Source organism: Peromyscus leucopus, chromosome 9, assembly GCF_004664715.2.
Source record: "Peromyscus leucopus breed LL Stock chromosome 9, UCI_PerLeu_2.1, whole genome shotgun sequence".
In the NCBI taxonomy this organism is placed as follows: Eukaryota; Metazoa; Chordata; class Mammalia; order Rodentia; family Cricetidae; genus Peromyscus; species Peromyscus leucopus.
Genome location: NC_051070.1, coordinates 66,139,793 through 66,163,633, shown reverse-complemented (window position 1 = coordinate 66,163,633; position 23,841 = coordinate 66,139,793). Strand labels below are relative to the sequence as shown.

General features: G+C 45.4%; 1 protein-coding gene across 2 annotated transcripts in view; it reads right to left on the bottom strand.

Moving 5' to 3' along the window:
* Positions 1 to 23,841, bottom strand: part of Cryl1 (crystallin lambda 1) — a 114,707-nt gene that overhangs the window by 31,664 nt on the left and 59,202 nt on the right. For both annotated transcript variants that reach the window (XM_028870418.2, XM_037208498.1), the window contains one exon: positions 3,530 to 3,691. In XM_028870418.2, the coding sequence (XP_028726251.1) occupies positions 3,530 to 3,691 (162 nt within the window). The remainder of the gene's footprint in view (positions 1 to 3,529; positions 3,692 to 23,841) is intronic.

The window sequence follows — 23,841 nt, the reverse complement described above, 5'->3', positions numbered from 1 at the left end:
TATCGTGCCGTGCTGATCATTGCTGTAGTTCAAAGGCATCAGAGTTGGGCAGGGCTGTTGGTGACATCTTCTGATACCATGAAAGCTAGTCCTCAGGGAAGGGGCTTCCAGTCAGATCCAGCTTGGCTCCTCCAGGTCCTGTGTCCAAAGACCATGGTGTCTTCAGTATTTATTTAGGTTTGAATGAAGGTCTCATACATCCTGGCAGGCCTCAGACACACCATGCCACTGAAGATGATCTCCAGCTCCTAAGAGCCCTCTGCCTCCATCTCCTGAAAGCTGGGGTTACAGGCATTTACCACCCCACTCAGATTCATACACTAGGAAAGCCATCTACCAACTAGACTTGCTGAATGCCATTTGTCTTGGCCTAAACAAGGTGGAAAAGTCTTTTTGAGAATATATAAGTGATTTCTGAAGTCTTTGATTTAAATAGCATTCCTTTTTGACCAACTTAAATGCAATACAACAGATTAGAAATTGGTGGCTTTCTTTTTTTTTTTTTTTTTTGGTTTTTCGAGACAGGGTTTCTCTTGTGTAGCTTTGCGCCTTTCCTGGAACTCACTTGGTAGCCCAGGTTGGCCTCGAACTCACAGAGATCCACCTGGCTCTGCCTCCCGAGTGCTGGGATTAAAGACATGCGCCATCACCGCCCGGCTTGGCTTTCTTATAAGCAAATGCTGTCCACTGTAACAGGCAGTGGCTGTTTTCAGAGGGACTTTTGTGACATCTACCTATCACAGGAGAAAAGACAACTTCAGGCCTTGATGCCTGGGTGCTTTCAGCTCTTGTCCCTCTGGACTCTAATGTTACCTGCACGTTTTGTGACTGAATGTAGCCATTTCCATTCTATGTTCATTTGGTTCACTCTTTCCAATGCTATTTCACAATATGGCAAAACTTGGAGTCTGGACTGCCTGCGTCTTGACACTGAGCATCTTGTGGGTGTCCAGTCACTCATCCCTTTTCTGCACCCCAACCAGTCTAGCACCTCCTCTCAACTGCTCTTCTTTGGAAGAAGACTTTCCTTGGCCCCCATTCTAGCCCCAGCTCCTCAGGCTTCAAATGTGGCCCTGTGCACTGTATTGTGAGGTCTGGACTTTGCCACAGCAGCATTTCCAAGGCTTCGTGCTGTTGCTCTGTACCTAGACTCGCAGGGTTCTTCAAAGTAACGCTCATGACCCTCTAGAGCCCTGCTGGTGAGACTTCTCCACCTCCAAAGCGTCTGGGTATCTGAAATGTTTTAAGCTCTGACACTGTGCTTAAAAAAAAATCTAAATTTTTAGATTTGGCAATTTTTGGATTAAGAATGCTCAATTCGTAAAGACTATGTAAACATTCCAAAACTCAATTCGGAAATACTCTTAGTCCCAAGCATTTTGGTTAAGGGATGCTGCTAACGGTCTGGATATGAGACGCTCTGTGGGGCTAGATATATGGCTCAGCAGTTAAGAGCACTCTCTACTCTTTCAGGGGACTCAGGTCCTATTCCCAGCATCCACATGATAGCTCACAGCTGTCTGTAACTCCAGTTCTGGGGGATCTGGGGTCCTCTTCTGGTCTCTGCACACACCAGGCATACATGTGGTACACAGACATACATGCAGGCAAATCACCCAAACACATAAACTAAAAATAAATAAATCTTTATTTAAAAAAAAAAAAAAGGTTGTCCTCCCCACTAGTTCATGGGTTTGAAGACCTGGTTCCCAGCTGCTGGTGCTGCTCTGGAAGACTGTGGAACCTGTAGTTTTTCTCACTGGAGAAAGTGAGAAATGGTCACTGTGTATTGGGTCTTGAGGTTCACAACTGACCCTGCCCCCGGCCTTTTCCTTGCTTCTCTCCACCATGTTTTCTCTGCCATGATAGCCCCTCAACCTAAGAGCTAAAACACACCTTCTCTCCCTTAATTCACTTCCTGTCAGACACTTGGCCACATCAACAAGAAAAGTAACTAACCCAGGTTCCCCATCTCTCATCTTCAAACCTCCTCCTGCCCCCTCTCAGTGTGTGGGCTCTCCCAGCCATGCCATCATGACCCCACCCCACATACTCTCCCTTGCTCCTGCCCTACGGCCTTGGCTTACGCAATACCTCAGCTTCCAGCCCAGTTCCCATCCACCCAGCCGGGCTGGCCCTGCTTCTCTGGGTAGCTTTTGGCTGGTAATGACACAATGTACCATCCTACTTCTCCTGGCTGGAGCTAAGTTAGCTTTCCCACCCAAACAGGCTGTCCTGGTTCTTCACGGTCATGCTGAGTTCATGGCCAGGACTCCAGCATCACTCACGGAGTGATCTTTAAACCGCCATGCTTGGTCCCTGCCCTCACCAAGACTCACGGAGCCCTCCCTCACCTGCTAACCGGAGCCTGTGGCCCAGCTGACCACACAAGGTGTGCCTGGTGAGGAAATGTGCATAGTCGGTCACAGTGGATGGGTAAAGGGGGAGCAGCAGGAGAAGAGGGCTTCAACTCAGATGCCCCAAATCAGAATTTTGGCAGTGACACCCAGAACTTGCATTTTAACAGAGCTGATCCTCCTGTGAATGACGTTCAGGAAATGACGCAAGGCAAGTGACATATCTATAAACTCCTGTATGACATGTACATTTTTAAATCTTGCGTGTGTGTGTGTGTGTGTGTGTGTGTGTGTGTGTATGTGTGTGTGTATGTGTGTACATGTGTGTGTATGTGTGTACGTGTACGTGTGTGTGTGTGTGTGTGTGTGTGAGAGAGAGAGAGAGAGAGAGAGAGAGAGAGAGAGAGAGAGAGAGCACACGTGCACACACTTGTGCCACGGCCACATTCTGAGGTCAGATGACCAACTCTGGTATCAGGCCTTGCCTTCTACTTCGTTTGAGACAAGGTCTCTGTTGTTTGCAGCGGCGTACACAGGGCTAGCTGGCCCTCGAGGTTCCGGGGTTCGCCTGTCTCTGCGTCCCACACCACCCTGTAGAAGTTCAGGGTTCACAGACGCACACACTACTATTCTCAGTTTACACGGGTCCTAGGGATTCAAACCCAGGCCCTCATGCTTGTACAGCATACCCTTTCTCCATTCAGCCAGTCCCCGGCCTGGGTGGACACTTTTAATGCAGCACTTTTACTTGTTAATGGGACTGCTAACCTAGCAGCTAGCCTTATACCACACGATGAGTGCCCGGAGGGTTCAAGTATTAAAAACTGCTTGTTTTATGCCATGACACCTTAGACGCACAGATAAAATTCCAAGGAATTTTGGATCATATTCCTTTTTTTAAATGACGATATTGCACAATCCTAAATGTATGCAAAACCACCAAATTTACTAACGGATTGTGTGGCATGTGGATGACACCTCCATAAAGCAGTTCAAGATGCTTGCAGATCCATTGTAATGCATTGCCCCTAAAAAAGGAATGAGATACAATCAAGTCCCCAGGCTTATCACATGCCCAGGGCTGGAGTGTACCTTGGTACTTGACTAGCATGTGAGAGGACCTGGGTTTGATCCCCAACACCACAAAGGAACAAAACAAACAATGTACTCACAGGATGAGCCACGATGCACTGCTTCACGTGTGCCAAGCCAGTAAACAGCTTGGAAGGAAGCAGACAAGAGCTGGAACTGCTTAGGATGACTCTATCGTCCACGATGCGATCCAGCTGGGCAAAAATCTTCTTCTTCAGCTCCAGGTTCTCCGGAACACATTCCTGAAAGAGACATGTTTGGATGACTACTTATGATCAAGACAACTGTGTGTTTGCTTTGTCCCTAAAATGAACTAATCTGGAAATGATGGATCTGGGGACCCTCAACCCCAGCACAGGGCACCTTGAAAACAGTTGAGGCAGGAGGTTTTACTGGCTCTTTTCCCCTGGCCTTCCCTCCTGCAGCAGGCTATGAAACAGTTTTCTGCCTTTCCTAGAAGTAGGTCACAAGACCCTCTGCAGGAGGTACCCTGAGACACACAGAGGAGAGGAAAGGGGTACCTTGCAGACAACAAAACAGACAGGAAAAAATCTACCCAGAAGGCCTTGCTCACTCCTTAAGTCAGAATCTCTTTCTTTGTCCACTCTTCATCTTACCAGCTGTAAAACCACATGGGGTTTCTTGGATCCTCACTTCTGACTAGTCCTGTGCCACATAAAACTTTATTAAGTAAATGTGTGTGTTCTTATTGGTCTCTATTTTGATAATGGAACCTCAGCTATAGACCTTACCAGAGGTGAGAAAAGATCACCCAGTCTTACACACACACACATGGAACACATCAGGAGTCCAGGAGTTTAAGCGCAGAAGAGACCACTGAGAGAATGGGAATGTTCCTGACAGGGAATGTCGACGCAGGGACTTGCTTGCTACTGGTTTTAGACAGGTCTGAACATTCTCATCCTAAGAGGCCTGGGCTGGAGGTCAGCTCCATGGGAAGGCACTTGCCCAGCAGCTAGAGGCAACCCTGCTTCCATTTCTAAGAACCAAGGCTGCAGAGAAGCTGCCAACTGAAAATTCTCATGATGAAGAAGTCTGTCAGGGAGATGGCTCCTACTCCAGAGCTCACAGGAGCCCTCCGGCAAACCGCTATGAAGCTGGACGCTTTCATCACCGCATACTTCCCCTATCTGCCCCGACCATCACACCTAGGATCTTCAAGGGAAAATCTCATCCTCTTACAATGAACAAACTTTGCACCTGTAACTCCCCAGAGGCGCTCCAGGACCCATTTCTAATTGGGAGTCCTTTTGAAAATGACCTTTGTTTTTAACCATTGCAAAGTACTAAATGGGGTGGGCAATGGGATAGAAAAGATAGGGGAGTGAATTTGGATTAATTACTGCTGATAACAAACACTCTGAAATTCTAATTACAGGGCTAGGTAGGACTGAGATGGCAATCTCAAACAGCCCAGGCTGGCCACAGGTAAGGGGTGTTCCCTGGGAACCTGGGGTTGAGATAGACATTCTGCTCTGGATGGAAGCCACGTATAAGGAAGTGCCCTTCTACCTATGGGCATCACACTGAGGATTACTCTTAGCAAAGTGGGTCCCTGCTCACCTGGGAGGCAAGAGACCCCCTCCCCAACACAACCTTCATGACACTCACTTTCTTTTCACAATGGCCCCGAAGCCAAGGATTAGAATCAAGTAAGTGCTCCTTAACTACAAAATCTCAGGCCCCCATCCCAGACCTAATACAGGCGGGACTGAGGTACCTGCATTTTTCACAAGCATCCTGGTGATTCCTTAAGCTCAGAATGACCATTCTGAAGTCCAGATCCAAAGTGCATGGTCACTACTTAAAAAGAATGGGTACATCCCACACTTGGCATTTTTCCCATGTCAGGATCCCCCATCTTCTAGCTCAGTGGTTCTCAACCTTCCTAATGCTGGGACCCTTTAATACATTTCTTCATGGGGTGACCCCCAACCATAACATTATTTTGTTGCTACTTCATAAATGTAATTTTGCTACTGTTAGGAATCAATCGTAATGTAAATATCTATAGGCAGGATATCTGATATGCAACCCCCTGTGGGGTCAGGACCCACCGGTTGAGAACCACTGTCCCAGCGACTCAGTAATCAACACAATCACAATGGCACTTTGGTCTCTTCAATAGCTCTAATCACTAGCCAGTTTCACTGGAACACGACATTTGTGTAACATTTAAGGTAATGGAAAGAAAGTCAAGAGCCCAACTATAGGAACTCAGTGTCCACTCCTCACAAATAAAAACTGTCAGCCAGCCTATGACCCCAACATTAGGGAAGTGGAGGCAGGAGAGTCAAGAAGGTCAAGGCCACCTGCTGCTGCACAGACGGTTTGAGACTGGACAGGGCTACACTGTATCTCAAAAGAATATATAAAAAATAAATAATAGATAAATAGATAAACAAAGCGGGGGCTGGAGAGATGACTCAGAGATACCAGCATTTCTTGCTCTTGCAGAGGACCTGGGTTCGGTTCCCAGCACCCACATGGTGGCTCACAACCACCTGTAACTCCAGTTCTGGGGTTCAATGCCCTCTTCTGGCTTCGGTGGGCATCAGGCACACTCATGGTACACAGATACAACACAGGCAAAATGCCCGTACACATAAAATAAAATTTTGAAAAAAAATTTTTTTTAAATTTTATCCAAATGGGCAGGGGTCCACACTGTGCTTGTTTAAGCTTTTTAAGAGTATAATCAGGCCACAGAAAATTTTATTAAGAAGGAAAAATCACATTAGCATCACATCTCATACACAGAAGCGAAGAATGGAGTCATTTAAGAACTGTAAAGCCCATTGTGTTCTGTCCCCTTATCAAAACGGGAAAGAGAGCTACAGTAGCTGGCTGATCTATTGAGTCACTCCTGGATCAGTTAAGTCTGCGAGGGGGGTTCAGTTTAAATGGAGCCTTGTAGTCAAGCCAGAGGTGAAGACCGACGCAGGGCTTGTGTGAGCCGGGAAAGAATGGACTCATTGTGCACCGCCCTGCAGATTCTCCTCTGAAATTCTATGCCTTTCTCCAGATTGTTTGATCATGACAGAGGCAAGAAAACTTGAACCACAGGAAACCCAAACCTTCTACAATTATGTAAGGGTTTCCAGTGGCCTGTTGGCTTGAAATTTGGTTGCTCTTGCTGTCGTAACCCAGTTGTACACGGCGGATGGAGCCACAGACCTCAGGCTTCAGTCCATGTCACGCGCTAGGCTGTTCCTTGTTATCCACTAAAGTAGCCCAGGTCTATAAAAGGGGGGTGGGTCATTTTAATCAGAATCTCAGACCCAGGGGCTACAATCCTTTCCCTGAAGGGCTACTGCTGTGGGTTAAGTTATAAGAGCTAGCTAGCAAGAAGCTTGAGCCATAGACCAGCCAGTTCATAATTAATATAAGCCTCTGAGTGATTATTTTATAAGTGGCTATCAGGGGCCAGGCAGACCGGAGAAACTTACCACTACAGGCTACTAAGATGGTACACACAGCTAGGGCAGAGGAATGTGGACATGCCCTGGATCTCTCATCCACACCCTCCTGCTTCTCCAGTCCGTCTGCCTTGGGCCTATTTCTATAAAAAGCTACTATGTATGAAGTATTTCCAGTGACTGCCATCACCACTGCAGGCAAGCAGCCTGCCTCTGTCTAGTTAAACTCTGACCACACCTCCCTACAGAGCTGACTTACCGTTGTTTGTTTGTTTGGGTTTATTTGTTTTGAGGGAGTAGGAATGCCACATCTTACAAATAATATGCCATACACAACCAGCATCACAGACATGCCTAGATTTAGGCAAGCAAAACCAAACGGTGAACACTTGGGAAGTAAATGATGACAAAACTTCCCTCACACAATTCTTAATGGTTGTCAAAATCAGCTTCCTCCCTTAGTTTGAAGCAGAGTCCCATAGCCCAGGCTAGCTTCCCACTCAATACATAACCATGGCTGACTTGGAACTCCTGACCTTCTTGTTTCTACCTCTCCGGGATCCCAGGTATAAGCCACCATGCATGCTTTACTCGGCGTTGGGGATCAAACCCAGGGCCTGACAGCAGAGCCACATCCAACTCTTACTAGCTTCCAGGTCCAGGCAGTAGCTGCAGCTAACAGGGGAGGCTGAACTTGAACACTGCCTTTTCCCTTCCCTTCTCAAACTGAAGAAACTGGGAGGAACATTTTTAATTACAATGTTTTTAAAAGTAAATCACAGCCAGGCACACGCCTTTAATCCCAGCACGTGGGAGGCAGAAGCAGGCGGATCTCTGTGAGTTCGAGGCCAACCTGGGCTACAGAGTGAGTTCCAGGAAAGGCACCAAAACTACACAGAGAAACCCTGTCTCAAAAAACCAAAAAAAGAAAAATAAATAAATAAAGTAAATCACAGGCAAATGTCAGTGTCTCATCTGTAGTAAAAACTAGCTGGGTTGTTGAAAACAGATCCGGACTGTACTTTAGAGAATCTGCACAGTCACGGTAGGTCAGCTCACTGGACGATTCCCAGAGAGAGCTGAGCACAAGGTAAGTAAGTGCCTGCTTGTCAAGTCTTGCCACTGGCCACAGGACACACATTCCCACAGATGGCTGCCATGAAGGACACAGATGAGATTTTGTTGAGGTTTTTGGGTTGTTGTTTTTTTAATGACCCCCACCCTGCCCTGCCCCACCCAATCACTCCACACAAGGTAAAGAGCATCCCGTGACTCATGTAAGATATCTCAACGAAAGTGTCAATGTGCTTTCCAAGAAAACCCATAAGGCTGCAGCATTTAAGGTACGTTGCTCACAACATGTTTCTCGGAGCTGGTTTTAACTGGGGGGGGGGGGGGGAGAGAAGACTCAGGAAGGCCAGGGAGGGAAGCAGACAGAGACGAGAGAGTCACTACAGGGCTGGAGAGGAGAGCGGAACGCAGAATGTGTGGCAGCCTTGATGTTCACATTTCTTTCTCTTCAGTGTTCTCCCCACAAGCACAATCCTTAAAAACGACCAGTTGGAGGTGACTGTGTCCACACTCCTGAAGACGTGGTCAGGGGAAGGGAGAGGAAAGAAGAAGGAGAGGAAGGAAGGGGATGAGGGGCTTCCCGCTCCAGAAGTGATGTGTACTGTTGGACTTCATTCTCAACCCTCAACACCTCAGCCAAACAAACGGGGCTCATTTCCCCCTAAAAATCAAATGAAACTTTTTATTTTGTTTTCTTTAAGTATATTACATGTGCTCACTCTGCTAGCCTGGAGGTCCCCACAATGATCCAAAACAAACTACACCCAGAGACCTTCCCAAGGCAAACCGCAGGGCACAGCGTCCTGGGCAGTCAGCGGGGAGCAGCAGGGCACAGCGTACCGAGCGAGCGGTCAGTTCCTGGAGCTTAGGCGTTCTGCTTACAGAGATTAGTGCTGGCTGCTTTAAAAAAAAGCAGTCCTGCCTCGGGTGATGTCCCAGAACCTCAGAGGCAAGGGTGGCACAGTGCTGTTCCTCCAAGCATCCAATCCCATCCTCGTTCCAGGAATATTTGTGTACCTTTTATGAAATCACTTATTTAGAATTTAGATGCTTGACATGAAGAAAAGAATACAATAAAAACAGTTCACTCACATCTCTATTTATGCTATTGGTTTATGGCATCTCTAGTATTTCTCAGGAGGAAGAGGTGACATTTGTCTAAGTGCCATGGGCTAAACCATTGTGCTGTTGGAGCTTCAAGAGAGGCAGCATTTTGAAATACACACTACTGAGACTTCTTTTGTTTTTGTAGGGTGGTTTTTGTTTGGGGAGTGTGTGTGTGTGTATGTGTGTGTGTGTGTGTGTGTGTGTGTGTGTGTGTGTGTGTTCGCACACGATCTCATGTGGCTCAGGCTAGCCTTGACCTTACCATGTAGCTGAGGATGACCATTAACTCCTGATCCTCCTGTCTCCACCTCCCACCTCCCAAGTGTTAAGATTACATGTATGAGCTGTGACACCTGGCTACAAGTTGGTTAAAAAAAAGCTGCCCAACCACAGTAGATCAGGATCTTATTCTGCAACCCAGGCTACTCCAGAACTCACTCTGTAGCTCAGGCAAACCCCATCTCTGCCTTCTGAGTGCTGGGATTGCAGGGCTGTGCCACTACGCCTGGCTGCTACATTTTAGAGAAGGTACTTTATTATTTGCGTTAAAAATCCATTTTACAGTCACACCATGTTTATTTCATGTTGACAATGGGACGCCATGCTTGTTTCTCTCCTCATTCCTTTATTCTCCACTCGATCTGTCATCCTCACCTATGCCACCGAAGAGAGCACACACCCCACTTTATCCAAGACAACACCTCCTGTGTCCCGGGTGGCCCCCCTGCATAGCTTCCACTCCCCAGTTGCTGAGGTTAAAGGCATGCACCACCATGCCTGGTGCTGTGTGGTGCTCGGCCCTCTGCAGTCTAGAGATGCTCTACTATCTCCAGCCCATTTGTTAGTGTTATTTTGTTTGGGATAGACTCTAGCTGGACAGCCATGGCTGGCCTGGAATTGGATATGTAGACCAAACCGGCCTTAAAATTTTGGAGATCTCCTTGCCTCTACCTCCCAAATGCTGAGAGAATGTATGTACCACATCCCTCATTCACCTTCGTAAAGAGAGAGTCCTAATTCTGCCTGTTACATATTGAATACTTGTTTCATTCTTTAAAATTTTGTTTTCTTTTTGGGGAAAAAATGAAACCACACTGATTTCTCTTTAATGGCCTTCTTTGGTGGTTTTGGTGGATCAAGACTTCTACTGCAAGCCAGGCATGGTGGTAAACACCCATAATCCCAGCACTTGGGAGCTAGAGACAAATGTATCAGTAGTTTGATGCCAGCCTGGGCTATATGAACTTGTTTTAAAACATAACAAAATAAGATTTAAAATATCTAATACAAATATAGTCACTCCAACCCTCAATTTCTAATGCAATGCTAGTCTGTGTCAACATGAATGGCTGACATCACCATCCTTCTTTCCTAGTCTCCAAAAGAAACCAATCAAGCATTCCTATGGTGTGTGCCTGTAGGGCAGAGAGACAGTCATTGGACCAGGGTCTGAAATGGGAGTTCACCAAAGCCATGATGTTTCCTTGAAAGTAGCAAGAAGGTAGGGCAGGGACCCAGTGACAGCCTGCCTCACAAGGCCACACAAAACTGAGTCTAGTGCATAGCTATGTGTGATGTTAAGACATGTGTACTGGTTTCCTTCCATGGCTATTGATCTACAGTTCCTTCCCCAAGGCTGCCATAGAGACTTTAATGTTCTCCTGCCTTTAGCTGCCCATAAGGAAATCCTCTAACCTCTCCTGACAGATAGTAAATACTCCTCATTCCAGAAGAGTCTTGCCCATGCCCTAGAGGAAGGAATGCCGCATGGAGCAGCCGAGCAGCCTGTTGAAGCCCCGGAGTCTGACTGGTACCCACCCAAGCTGCTGCTGTGACACTGGACCCTTTATGTCCAATCACATTTCAACACTGTCGTCCTTGCTTCACCTACACTTACTCAGTGAAGTCTCCCCCAACAACCCAAAGGACAGGGTTCAGATGACCTTCTGCACCTCTAGACAGGTGGGAAACTGGGGAGGGTGTAAGCCCAGGGAAGGTCTGGAAGATTTGGTCCCTCCCCCCATACCTCAGCCCATACATCTCTTCATCCGCAGCCTTTGTCATATGCTTTCCAATAAACCAGTATGAGACAAACTAATCAAAGGCAGTCACCGGACTGTGGGGACCCTGATTCATAGGAAGAAGTGTGGAGAGAAATCAGGCATGGTCCACACCTGTAAATCACAGCACCAAGGGGCAGGAGGATATTGTGTAGGAATTCCACCTGGTCTACATAGTTCCAGGAACAACACCTTGTCTCAAAAACAAACAAACAGAAGTGTAAAGAAAGCAGGAACTTCTGGAAAATGTGTAGAAGTGGGGGAGCAGCCTTAGGGGGTGTGTCCTCCGTCCACAAGATTGATCAGACTCTGTCCCCAGGCAGGTAGACAGATCTTTGCAGATCTGACTTACAGCCCCCAGCCAGTGTCTGCTGCTGTGGAATTCACAATTTGCTTGATGTCGGGGAAACCACACCCACTTCTGGAGTCTGTGTTGACTGCCTGTGAGAACACAGGGACAGTATCACCTTGTGACTGACACACGCCTCACAGTTGAACCACAGTCCTGATGTTTTATCTCCCACCAAGAAAGCCAACAGCGGAGTGGAAAGGAGGATCCTTAACATGAGTGCATATGTGGGTTTGTTTATTAGTTTGTCTACATGACCTTAGCCAACAGTAGAATACAACTCAATACAGCCTCTCCCCGGGATTCCCCACAGGTTCCAAGATAACTATGAAAAAAAGAAAATATAACTCCGAAAACAAGGGTAGATAGACAGTTTCATGGGGGGGGGGGCATTCCCATGTAGAAATAAACTTTTCACCCATCAACATGAGAGAACTTCTGATTCTAAAAATATGAGGTGCTGAAAACCTAGTCCTCCTTCTTCAAACACTGGATGAGTCTACACAAAACAAAACATCCTTTTAGATGAAGTGCTTCACTGTCAGAAAGTTAGAAAATGCCAGGAGTCAATTCCGATGTCAGGAGTCCATTCCAGTGTATGGACGGCCATTGGATCAAATGCCTTCCGGAAAGGCTAATAAGATGAGCCACGTTTAAAAACCATGGCCCAGTCGTCAAGACCCAGAACAGTGAGAGACCCTGACTTAGAAAAACAAGGTAGACAGCTCCTGAGGAACAAAGCCCAGGGTTCTTCTCCAGCAACACATGCACACTCAGACACATGAACACCTACACAGGTGTGCCTGTGCCCCATATGCACACTCAGACACGTGAATACACCCACACAGGTGTGCCTGTGCCCCATATGCACACTCAGACATATGAATACACCCACACAGGTGTGCCTGTGCCCCATATGCACACTCAGACACATGAATACACCCACACAGGTGTGCCTGTGCCCCATATGCATACTCAGACAAATGAATACACCCACACAGGTGTGCCTGTGCCCCATATGCACACTCAGACACATGAATACACCCACACAGGTGTGCCTGTGCCCCATATGCACACTCAGACACATGAATACACCCACACAGGTGTGCCTGTGCCCCGTATGCACACTCAAACACATGAACACACCCACACAAGTGTGCCTGTGCCCCATATGCACACTCAGACACATGAACACACCCACACAGGTGTACCTGTACATACACAAACACGCACACATAGACACATTACATACATGTCAACACAAAATAAATAAGTAGATAAATGAGTGAATGAACAGATTATGTTTTACATGTAGGAAAAAAAATAAAAATAGTAAGAGTCTAGGGTACAGTCAAACAGTAGAGCACTTGGCTAGAATAAACAGAGGTTCTGAGCTCAACTTCTGACACCAAAAGCATTAGTAGACAAGCTGGGTATGGTGGGGCATGCCTTCAATCACAGAACTCAGGCCGCTGAAGCAGGGGGATTGTGAGTTCAAGTTCCCCATCTCAGGAAACCAGCCCCCCTCAAAATTCATATTATGTGTATGTATATTTATTAGCAGAATGCTACCCATCTTCACTGAGATGTTTATAAGAAAATATCAGTCCTATAAAAAACATTTCAAGAATGGAGATTAGGTTTCAATTTTTTGTTTGTCTGTGTTGTAGTTCCATCTTCAAGAATACACCCAGTACAGTGCCTGGCATGGGCACTATGAGAATGAATGAATGAATGAATGAATAGCAGGCCCTGGGTCTTAGGTCCTTTCCCTGGGACAAAGGAACACAGTGATAATGAAGAATTTGTATTTGTAGTTATTTTTGCATTAAAGTTCTTCTTTACTTCTTTTCCCATCTCTATTTGTGTGTATGTGTGTGTACGTGTGTGAGTGAGGTGCATATGTGAATGTATGTGTGTGAGGTATGTGTGTATACGCATCATGTGTACGAGATGTATGTGTGTGCATGTGTGTGAGGTATATGTATGTGTGGGTATGTGTGTGGAAGGGGTATGTGTGTGAGGTATATGTGTGTGGGGGTATGTGTGTGAGGTATATGAGTGTGGGGGTATGTGTGGAAGGGGTATGTGTGTGACGTGTGTGCCTGTGTGCACACAGAGAAGCCAGTAGAAGGTGTTTGATGTCTTCCTCTATCACTCTCCACCTATTCCTAGGAGGAAACATCTCTTGTTGAACCTTCTGACTACCCCTCCACTCCTGCATCCCCCATCAATGCTGGAGTTACAGGTATGCGCAGGACCATGCTGTCTTCACATGGGTGCTGGACCTACAATTTGGTCCTCAGGCTTGCACAGCCAGAGCTCCTAACTGCTGAACCATCTCTCCTCATTTCGACCTGTAGCCAGTGCTACGAAGTTAACAGAGCAGTGTCTTTATGTCCACTGTACTGACAAAGGGCCCGAGCTAAGTCCAGTGGACACTCAGGAAACATTTTCATTGACTAGTAATGAAAACTTGTGGGACTGAATCTGTTGCTCCTAGTCAATGCCCTTGGGTTTGATGACGTCACTCATCTCGTGTGCTCTAACACTATGTAAAGGGGCTGGAAGAAGAAACAGGAGACCTGTTCCTGCCTTCACCAGCCAAGCATAGCCCCCTGTGTTTAAAGCACAGTCCTGTTCACCCCAGCTTGACGGTCTGAGCTTTTAGCCTGTGTGACTTCTGACGTAAGGTGATTCCGTTCAGAGTCTGAGTGTAGCGGTCCCTCTCCCATCTAGGAGAGCGTGAAATCCTGGTGGTGGGTGCATCTGTGGGACTTTGGGAAGGTGGATGTCTGAAAGAGGGCAGCAACCTCGGCAGCAGCATGAGTATTCGAGGCACCCTTGCTAAGGAATGGACCCCTGGAGGGACCTCGGCTAGGGGAACAAGAAGATATGGGTGCTTGCCAAGAAACATGTTCTAGAGAGATGACAGACACAGAGGCACCTGACTTAAAATAGGGCAGGCACCACTCGCTGTGACTGAAGTGAGCAAAACCATACTACGGTGCCGGTCCAGATGGCCACTTACCCGCTGGCCAGCTGTGATGCCAACAACCACGGATAACAATGTGCTCTTGGTGAAGTTAGAAGATACACAGCATCACAGACGAAGCAGAATTCCCAGGAGAAAACAACACAGGCCGACAACAGAGCAACACAGGGTGCCTCCAACAGTCCTCCTCACCTCCAGGGGCCAGCACTGTACATAACAGTCGATACACCAAAAAAGCTGTCCTATGGGGCTGGAGAGGTGGCTCAGTGGTTTGGGCAGCCCACAAACACCTAACTACAGCTCCATGGGTATATGAAGCTCTTCTGGCTTTCATGGTCCCAGCACTCATGTGCACATACACTTATAGATAACATAATTTAAAAATAAAATCTTTAAAAACAAAAAACTACTCCTAGATACAGTTGAGCTTTGGGAAATGGCAGAGTATGTTCCTTTAGACAAGTCCTTTTGCTAAGAACTGAAAAAAAATGTCAAAGTTAATCCTTTGGAGGCTGGGCATGGTTGTGGTACACACTTGTAACCCTAATACATCGTAGAAGGAAGAGTCAAGAAGCTTATAAGTTCAAAGTCAGCCTGGGCTACAAAGTGAGACTTTTGTTGTTTTGTTTTGTTTCAGTTTTGTTTTTAAATAATCCTCTATTAAGATACAGAAAGCATTCATAAGAGTGAAAAACTGCAGGCCGATATCCAGATAGGAAAGAACCCAGAGATAAACATTTGTTTTTTTTTAAAAAAAGGTATATATATTAAAATTCTATACCGGGGCTTGGGAGGTGGCTCAGTTGGTGAAACACTTTTGTCTTGCAAACATGAGGACCTGAATTCAGTCTCTCGAATACATGTACGACTGGGGAACATGGCGGCATGTACTTGAAATCCCAGCACTGGAGATGGGAAGAGGATCCCAGGGTTCACTGGACAACCTGTCTTGCCTAGTAAGCTGCAGGCCAGTGAGGGGCAATCCTCAAAGGAGGTGGGTGGTGTTTCTAATGATGCCGCCTCAGGTTGTCCTCTGGCCTTTACACACACACACACACACACACACAGACATACACACACAGACACACTGGCCTTTACACACACACAGATAGATACACACACACAGATACACACACACACACACAGACACACACACAGATACACACACACACACTGGCCTTTACACACACACACAGACAGACACACACACAGATACACACACACACACAGACACACACACACACACACACACTGGCCTTTACACACACACACACAGACAGACACACACACAGATACACACACATACACACTGGCCTTTACACACACACACACACACACACACTGGCCTTTACACACACACACACACACAGATACACACATACACACACACACATACACACACCCAGGCCTTTACACACACACACAGATACACACACACACACACACTGGCCTTTACACACACACACAGATACACACACATACACACTCATTTTTTTAAAAAATCTATGCCTAAACTTTCAGTGTAAGAAAGGAGAGTTCCAAGTGGAGATCTACAAAGTTTCTGTAGCAGGAACTATCATCAAATTAAGGCTCTTGTTTAAAACTTGCCCAGGGAGAACCACCAGTAGGAATACAATTCATCAATGCTTCATATGAACAAAGTTACAACCCTTCTTGATTAATAATAATACAGAAAAATAAAACTTGTGAAGTCATGAGTCTTGGTCTTAAATGACAAAGGGCCAAGAGATGAGCGCCTAGGTGCCAACAATGTCAGGTTCTCTGCTGTCTACTCACAACGGGGGACATCCCTTAATGAAGAGCAACCTCTCTTCTTTCAAAAAAGTACAAGAATGAATGAGAGGTGTCTTGTTCCCCTAGCCAGTCCACTGCAAGACTAGAAAAATGATTCTACTGAAAAATGATTCTACTAGCTTAAAATGACTGCATTCAGCTGGATACTGCAGAGAGGACCCATGGTCCTAGTTATCTGAAAGGCTGAGGCAGGAGAATCCACTGAGCCCAAGGTCCGGGGCTATGGTATGCTATGTTAACCTATGTTGATTGATGTCCACACTACGGTGGGCATCCTTATGGTGATCTCTCAGGAGTGGGGGACCATGGGTCTCTACATTTGGATCAGTAGTGGGAAGATGCCTATGAACAGCTACTACAGCCTGGACAATGCAACCAGATCTTGTTACCAAAAAAAAAAAAAAAAAAAAAAAAAAAAAAAAAAAAAAAAAGATAAAGTAGTAGTCATTGTTATTGTCCATCATGTATATATTGTGCAACTTTAGAGACAGCTTACTATTGTAGAATATTAGTTTAAGATGTGTTGCATTTGTTTATGCTGTTTAATGATGCAAAGATGTGCTGCATCTGTTTAACTCTGTAAAGCTGTGTTACTTTGCCTGCCTAAAACACCTGATTGGTCTAATAAAGAGATGGACAGCCAATAGCTAGGCAGGAGAGAGAAATAGGTGGGGCTGGCAGGCAGAGAGAATAGGAGAAAAAATCTAGAGAAGAGGTGTAAGGGGCGAGAAAAAGAGGAAAGCAGGACGCTAGGGGCCAGCCACCCAGTCAGGAGAAAGGGAGGGAGGGAGGGAGGGAGGGAAAGAAGGAAGGAAGGAAGGAGGAAGGGAGGGAGGGAAAGAAGGAAGGAAGAAAGGAAAGAAAGAGAGGAAGGAAGGTAAAAAGCCCAAAGGCAAAATTAAGAGAAAGGGATACTTTTTTCTTTTCTTTTTTTTTTTGGTTTTTTGAGACAGGGTTTCTCTGTGTAGCTTTGCTCCTTTCCTGGAACTTGCTTTGGAGACCAGGCTGGCCTCGAACTCACAGAGATCCACCTGCCTCTGCCTCCCAAGTGCTGGGATTAAAGGCATGTGCCACCATCGCCTGGAGAGAAATGGGATACTTTAAGTTAGAAAAGCTGACTAGAAACAAGCTAAGCTAAGGCCAGGCATTCATAAGTAAGAATAAGTCTCCATGTATTTATTTGGTAGCTGGGGCCCTCAAAGAGTAAGAAACAAACAAATAAAACCAACTACATCTTATTAGATATAGTTAATGTGACTCACATTGCATTCACTTTGAGCAGATATTTTTAGCTCAAGATCTCTAGGAAGCAAGCCCAAAGGCAGGACCAATCAAAAGCTAGCACATAACATCCACACATGCCCTTGTAAGGACAAGACCTCCATCAGCAGCTGAAACATTCTACTCTACCTTGATAGCTTTTGGTGCTGAGGACAAACACAAGTTAGTTACTCTGGGCCACAGGACAGAATGACAGGAAATTCAGCAGTGCAGAATGACTTCCTAATCTACTTATGACAGCTCTCAGCAGTTATCAGCTTCTCAAGGTATGAACATCCACAAGAAAAACAGGGAAAGAAGCAGAACTGAGGTCTTCGGTGACATCAAGGATCCCTTGGAATGTGATATGAATGTTTTTATCTCACTGACGAGTCTGAAAGCAGGAGCCCTGAAATTCTCATTACTGAATGAAAACTCTTGTTCCTGGAGGGGGCATGAGAACCAATACTGCCCACCCCAGGGAGAGCCAGGAGCCCTGCAGAGGCCACAAAGTCCCGGGAACGCGATACCCCGGATGATGGCCAGAATCTTCCCCAGACTCAACGGTCTTAAGTCGCAAGTAAGAGACAGGCACTTTTGGGAGGAGAGCATGGAACCAGAGCTTCATGAACGACATGCAAAGAGAAGAGCTGAGGGTGGAGCAGACATGGAGAGGATCACACAGGAAGGAGCCTCTGGCCAACTAGTCCTCATCTCAAACACATGGTATTACTGACAGAACTAGAAAGCTTTAGTGCACGTAGGGTAACCATAGCAACTCCAAACCTTAAAGTTCACCCAACTTCGAGCCAGATTATCTCAAATCCCCAGTGAAAGTAGAAGGAAAGGTGTACCCATGCCAGATGTTAAAAACTGTTTACACCAGCATCTACTGTCCTGCTGGAGATGGCTAGATTTTAAAGTCACAAGGCATACAAAAAGGCAAGAAAGATCAGCAGCAGATATCCAGAAAACAAAGTGATCATCAGAAGACTCGGATATGGCTCAGACATGGGGTGATCTGACAGTAATTACAAATAATTATGATTAATATGCTAAAGGCATTAATGAAAATTCCAAATTCATTTGTGTTATTTCAGCAGAGAATCAGAAGCCAAGAGAAGGTGCCCAAGAGAGTGCTAGAAAGAAAACAACAAAGTAACAGAGATGAAGAACGTCTCTAGACAGCTTCTCTAGACAGCTCACCAGTAGACACAACTCAGATGAGAAAGGAGTCTGCATCCTTAAAGACTGGGTTGGTCCATAGAAATCATTCAAAACAATGAGCAGAAAGGCCAAGAACAAACAGAGCACCCAAGATCTCCAGTAACAATATCAAGTAAACACATATGAAATCGGGAGCACTGGAGGTGAGACAGAATGGGAGGGATGGGAAACGTAAGTCATTAAAGGCTAAGAATATTATACTTATAATGAAAGCCACTAAAACACAGATCCAAGGTGTGGTGATATTGTGTTCTCCAAAATATTGTGCACCCCAATAAACTTATCTGGGGCCAGAGAACAGAACAGCCACTATATAGAGAGGCCAGAAAATGGTGGCACTCACACCTTTAATCCTAGCATAAACACACAGATGGATCTCTGTGAGTTTAAAGCCACACTGGAAACAGCCAGGCATGGTGACTCACGCCTTTAATCCCAGGAAGTGAGCCTTTAATCCCAGGAAGTGATGGCAGAAAGCAGAAAGGTATATAAGGTGTGAAAACTAGGAACTAGAACTGGTTAAGCTTTTAGGCTTTTGAGCAGCACAGTTCAGCTTAGAGGCATCCAGTCTGGGGAAACAGGATCAGCTGAGGAATTGACGAGATGAGGTGCCTGTGGCTTGTTCTGCTTCTCTGATCTTCCAGCATTCACTGGCACCAGGTTTGATTTTATTAATAAGACCATTTAAGATTCCTGCTACACCAAGGAGATCAGAAGATTCCCTCTCTCTCTCTCTCTCTCTCTCTCTCTCTCTCTCTCTCTCTCTCTCTCTCTCTCTCTCTCTCTCTCTGTGTGTGTGTGTGTGTGTGTGTGTGTCCATCCATGGGTGCCACAAGAGAAAATAAGATCCCCTGGAGCTGGACTTACAGGTGGCTCTGAGCCACCCAAAGTGGAAATACTTAACTCAGGTCCTCTGGAAGAGTAGCGAGTGCTCTGAAACCCTGGCCATCTCTCCAGCCCCTCCCTGTATGTTTTTTAAAACCTCCCATACTTATTGCAACTAGATACATTATATTGAAAATACTGAGAACAGCAAACAAAAAGGAATGTGGAAAGCTGACAGGAAAAGCGAATGTAAACAACAAAAGTAAGCTGTACAATGCGTTCTCGTAGAAACAATGCAAAATAGTAAACAATGTAGTTAGAGCTTTGTTTTGGAGCTGGGGGGATTATTTTCTAGATTTTGTTTGTTTTAAGACAGGGTCTAACTATGTAGCCTTGGCTGGCTTGAGACTAATTATGCAGACCAGGCTAGCCTCAAATTCACAGAGATCTCCATGTCTCCTGAGTGCTGGGATTAGTGTTTGCCACCATGCCTGGCTCGAGTTACATCCTTAAGTGCTAAAAGAAAAACCTTGCCAACCCAGTGCAGGATACCAAGTACTCTTCAAAAACAAAATGGTAAAAACACGTCTGAGGAAAGCAACAACTTAGGAAATTTGTTCTTGGTCTATCTAATGCATCTACAAGGTCAGAGGAAAGTCCATAGGTAAAGGAAATAATCCCAGAAAGAAACCTGGATCTGCACAAAGACAAACTGGGATCACAGAAGGTACAGCGGAAGTTTTCATGCTGTCTGTTTGCTCTATAATGTAACTGACCAGAGCAGAAGCCACAGCAATGCTCATGCGAAAGAAAAGGCAAAACAAGAGATTGTGAGCTGCCCAGGAGCCCCACAGAGCACCCTCCAAGAGTGAAGACACATTCTCTAAACGCCAAAGTTCCGTTTGTTTGGTTTGGGGAGACAGACTCTCTATGTAGCCCTGGCTGACCTGGAACTCACCCTGTAGCCCAGGCTGGCCTCAGACTCACAGAGATCCTGCCTCTGTCTCCCAAGTGCTGGGATTAAAGGTGTGACCCACTATGCCAAGTATGACATTAAAGGTTTTTTTCATAAGTATAAATGACGACTGAATCATAGAGATGAAAATGTTCAGGGGAAAGAAAGATGTAACAAACAGAAACACAACTGAGTTGTACATTTAAGCCATCTGTATCAATAGTTGCATTGAATGTGAATGGTCTAAACACATCAATTAAAAGGCAGAGTTTGGGGGTTGGATCCTGAAAGGTAAATGTGTAAACCTAGGTAAGTGCAAGGGAAAAGAACGGGAAAACCGCTATGGTCTGTGGTACAGCATCTCCCAAGGGTTCGGTGTGGGGATCCTAGCCATGGTAAGAGCTATAATCTAGGTCAAGGTCATTTTGGGTACTTCCCTTCAAAATGATGTAGTTCTCTTGGGACCCTGGTTAGTTCTTGAGAGACAATAGTGACAAAAGAGCAAGTCTACCCTCTCTGTCTCCTTCTCACATCTTGCCATGTGATGTGAACAAAAGGGCCCTCATCAGAGAATGTGTAACAGTGTCTAGACTTTGAACCTCCAAAACTGTGAATTGAACCTTTTCTCTCCCCTGCCCCAATGATCTAGTGGGTAGGATAAATAGCTTTTCTTTATAAAGCCCCCAACTTCGGGTATTTTGTTATAGCAAAGGAAAACAAATACAAAGCACATCCTTGTAAACATAAAAGAAAGTCAAAGGAACTATATTAATATCTGAAAAGGAAATCTTGGAACAAAGAACAGTATCAGATAAAGAAGAGCAAACATCCTAGGCAAATGACTGCAATGTTCCAAGAAGCTAGAGCAATCCTAAACAGCAAGGCCTCTCACAACAGCATGGGGTGGAGAATGGGTAGGGAAGAACAGAGGATTTAGGATATTGAGAAGACTCTTGATAGGACAGTTACAGACACAGGTCAATGTGCTCTTGGCCGACCCAAAAAGAACATAAACCACTAAGAGCAACCTGAACTACAGATGATGAATGACATGTTTCAATGTTTACCAACTGCATTTAGTGACCTGGGTGGTGAAAAGGAGTCCTTTTAGCCACTGTGGTAGGATGGTCATGGGAGATCACTGTACCGCCTTAATTTTACCGGCAAACCAACACTTTTCTCAAATAAAAAATAAATATACTAGACAACGTATTTTGGATATTAATTACTAATTTCTTTATAAATTTAAATATATATGGGAGGTAAAAACTAAGAATCAAAAAGTAGCGACCACTTGAGACATCAGTAATTATTTCTCAGGACAAGGAGACAGAAAAGGCAACATTGTTACAGCACCTGTCAGTCATATCAGCCAACTTATCTGCTTGACCATTCCAAGGCCACGCCTCCAACAGGCGACTACATACTCTTCCCAAGCGCACATATGGGACAGTCACAAAGATGGAGCATATTCTGGCCATGAAAGGAAGATATCATCCAGGCATGCTCTTGCATTACAGCTGAATTAAAGTAGAAATGCACAACAGAAGAATAATTGGGAGATATCCAATTATCTAGAAATTAGTTAACACAGATCCTAATAACCCAGAGTGAAAGGAGAATTATCATGGAAAGCTAGAATTGTTTTGTTAAGACAAGGTCTCATTCTCTATCCCAAACTAGCCTGGACTCAATACACACACACACACACACACACACACACACACACACACACACACACACAGTCTAGGCTAGCCTAACTGAAAATTAGAACACTTTTAATTTGATTAAAATGAAAACAACACATAAAATAACTGGTTTCAACTAAAGAAGAGTTGAAAGGGCAGTTTATAGTCTTATATGTGTGTGATGAGAAAGAAGAAAAACAATTAATATTTTGGTTCCTTTGGTCCCTTTGATTTTTCTTTTTCTAGGTTCAAACTTCTCTATTTGCTTGTTGGTTTATTTTGTAGTGCTGGGATAGACCCTGGAATGCTAGGCAAACGTTGCCATGGAACTGCAGCCCCGGCCTTTGGATCTTTGAGACAGGGTTTCGCTGTGTAGCTCAGGCTGGCCTCAGACTTGCAGTGTTCCTATCTGTGCCTCTCCAGTTCAATGTATTTTTTTAATTGATGCATAAAAATAAAAAATTGAGGCTGGGGAGATGGCTCAGTGCTATGCAAGCATGAGAACCCAGGTTTGAATCCCCAGAACCCATGTAGAAGTACCCTGTGTACCCTGTGTGCCCTGTAATCCCAGCACCAGGGGTTCCCAGGATGGATCCTGGGAGAGTACTGGCCAGCTAGCCTAGCCCCAGATGGCAAGCTTCAGGTTCAGTGAGAGACCCTGCCTCCAGAGAACAAGGCTGAGAGCAATGGAGGAAGACACCTAAAATCCTCTCTGGCTTCTGCACATGCATCTCTGCATCTGCACAGCGCCATGCCTGCAACACCTCCCCACACAAATTATACATATGTGTAGGGTGTTGTGTAATGTTTGGATACATGTATAGATTTCATAACGTTGTTTTGTATTCAAGTTCAACATATCTCCTTTGCTTATAGTATTTGTGTGATTATTAAGTGCTGTAGAATAATCCTCTTGTACACCGTAAAGATTTGCCACTCGAATTGGTTTAATAAAATACTGATCGGTCAGTGGCCAGTCAGGAAGTATAGGCAGGGTGACCAAACTGAGGAAGATGGGAAGGAGAAGGATGGAGAGAGGAGTCACTAGCAAGGAGCAGAGGGAGGAGATGAACGTGCCATGCTAATAAAGGTACTGAGATGTGACAGAGCATAAATAAGGAATATGGGTTAACTTAAAACATAAGAGCTAGTTAGTAATAAGCCTTAGCTATTGGTTGAGCATTTATAATTCCTATTTATCCTCTGAATCAGTTATTTGGGACCAGGCAGTCAGGACAGGAAATGTCCAATTACCATTAAGACTTCCCAATGCCAGGGATTGAACTCAGTTGAGCATGCTCCCTGGCCCACAACAGACCTGCTTTACTTTTCATATCACTTTTAGGAATTAGTTTGCTGAAATCTTATTTTCTTGCTTGTTTTAGAAGGTCCTATTAATAAAAACAAACCTGGAGCCAGGTATTGGGGTGAGCGCTGAACGATCACAGAGACAGAACAGGCCACAGCTAACCTCACCTTGCCAATTCCTACAGTATAAGCTGGCCATGAACCTGTTATGTAGCCAAAGATGGCCTTGAACTCCTGACCTCCTGCTTCCACCTCCCAAGCACTGGGATTGCAGGCAAGCAACATCATGCCC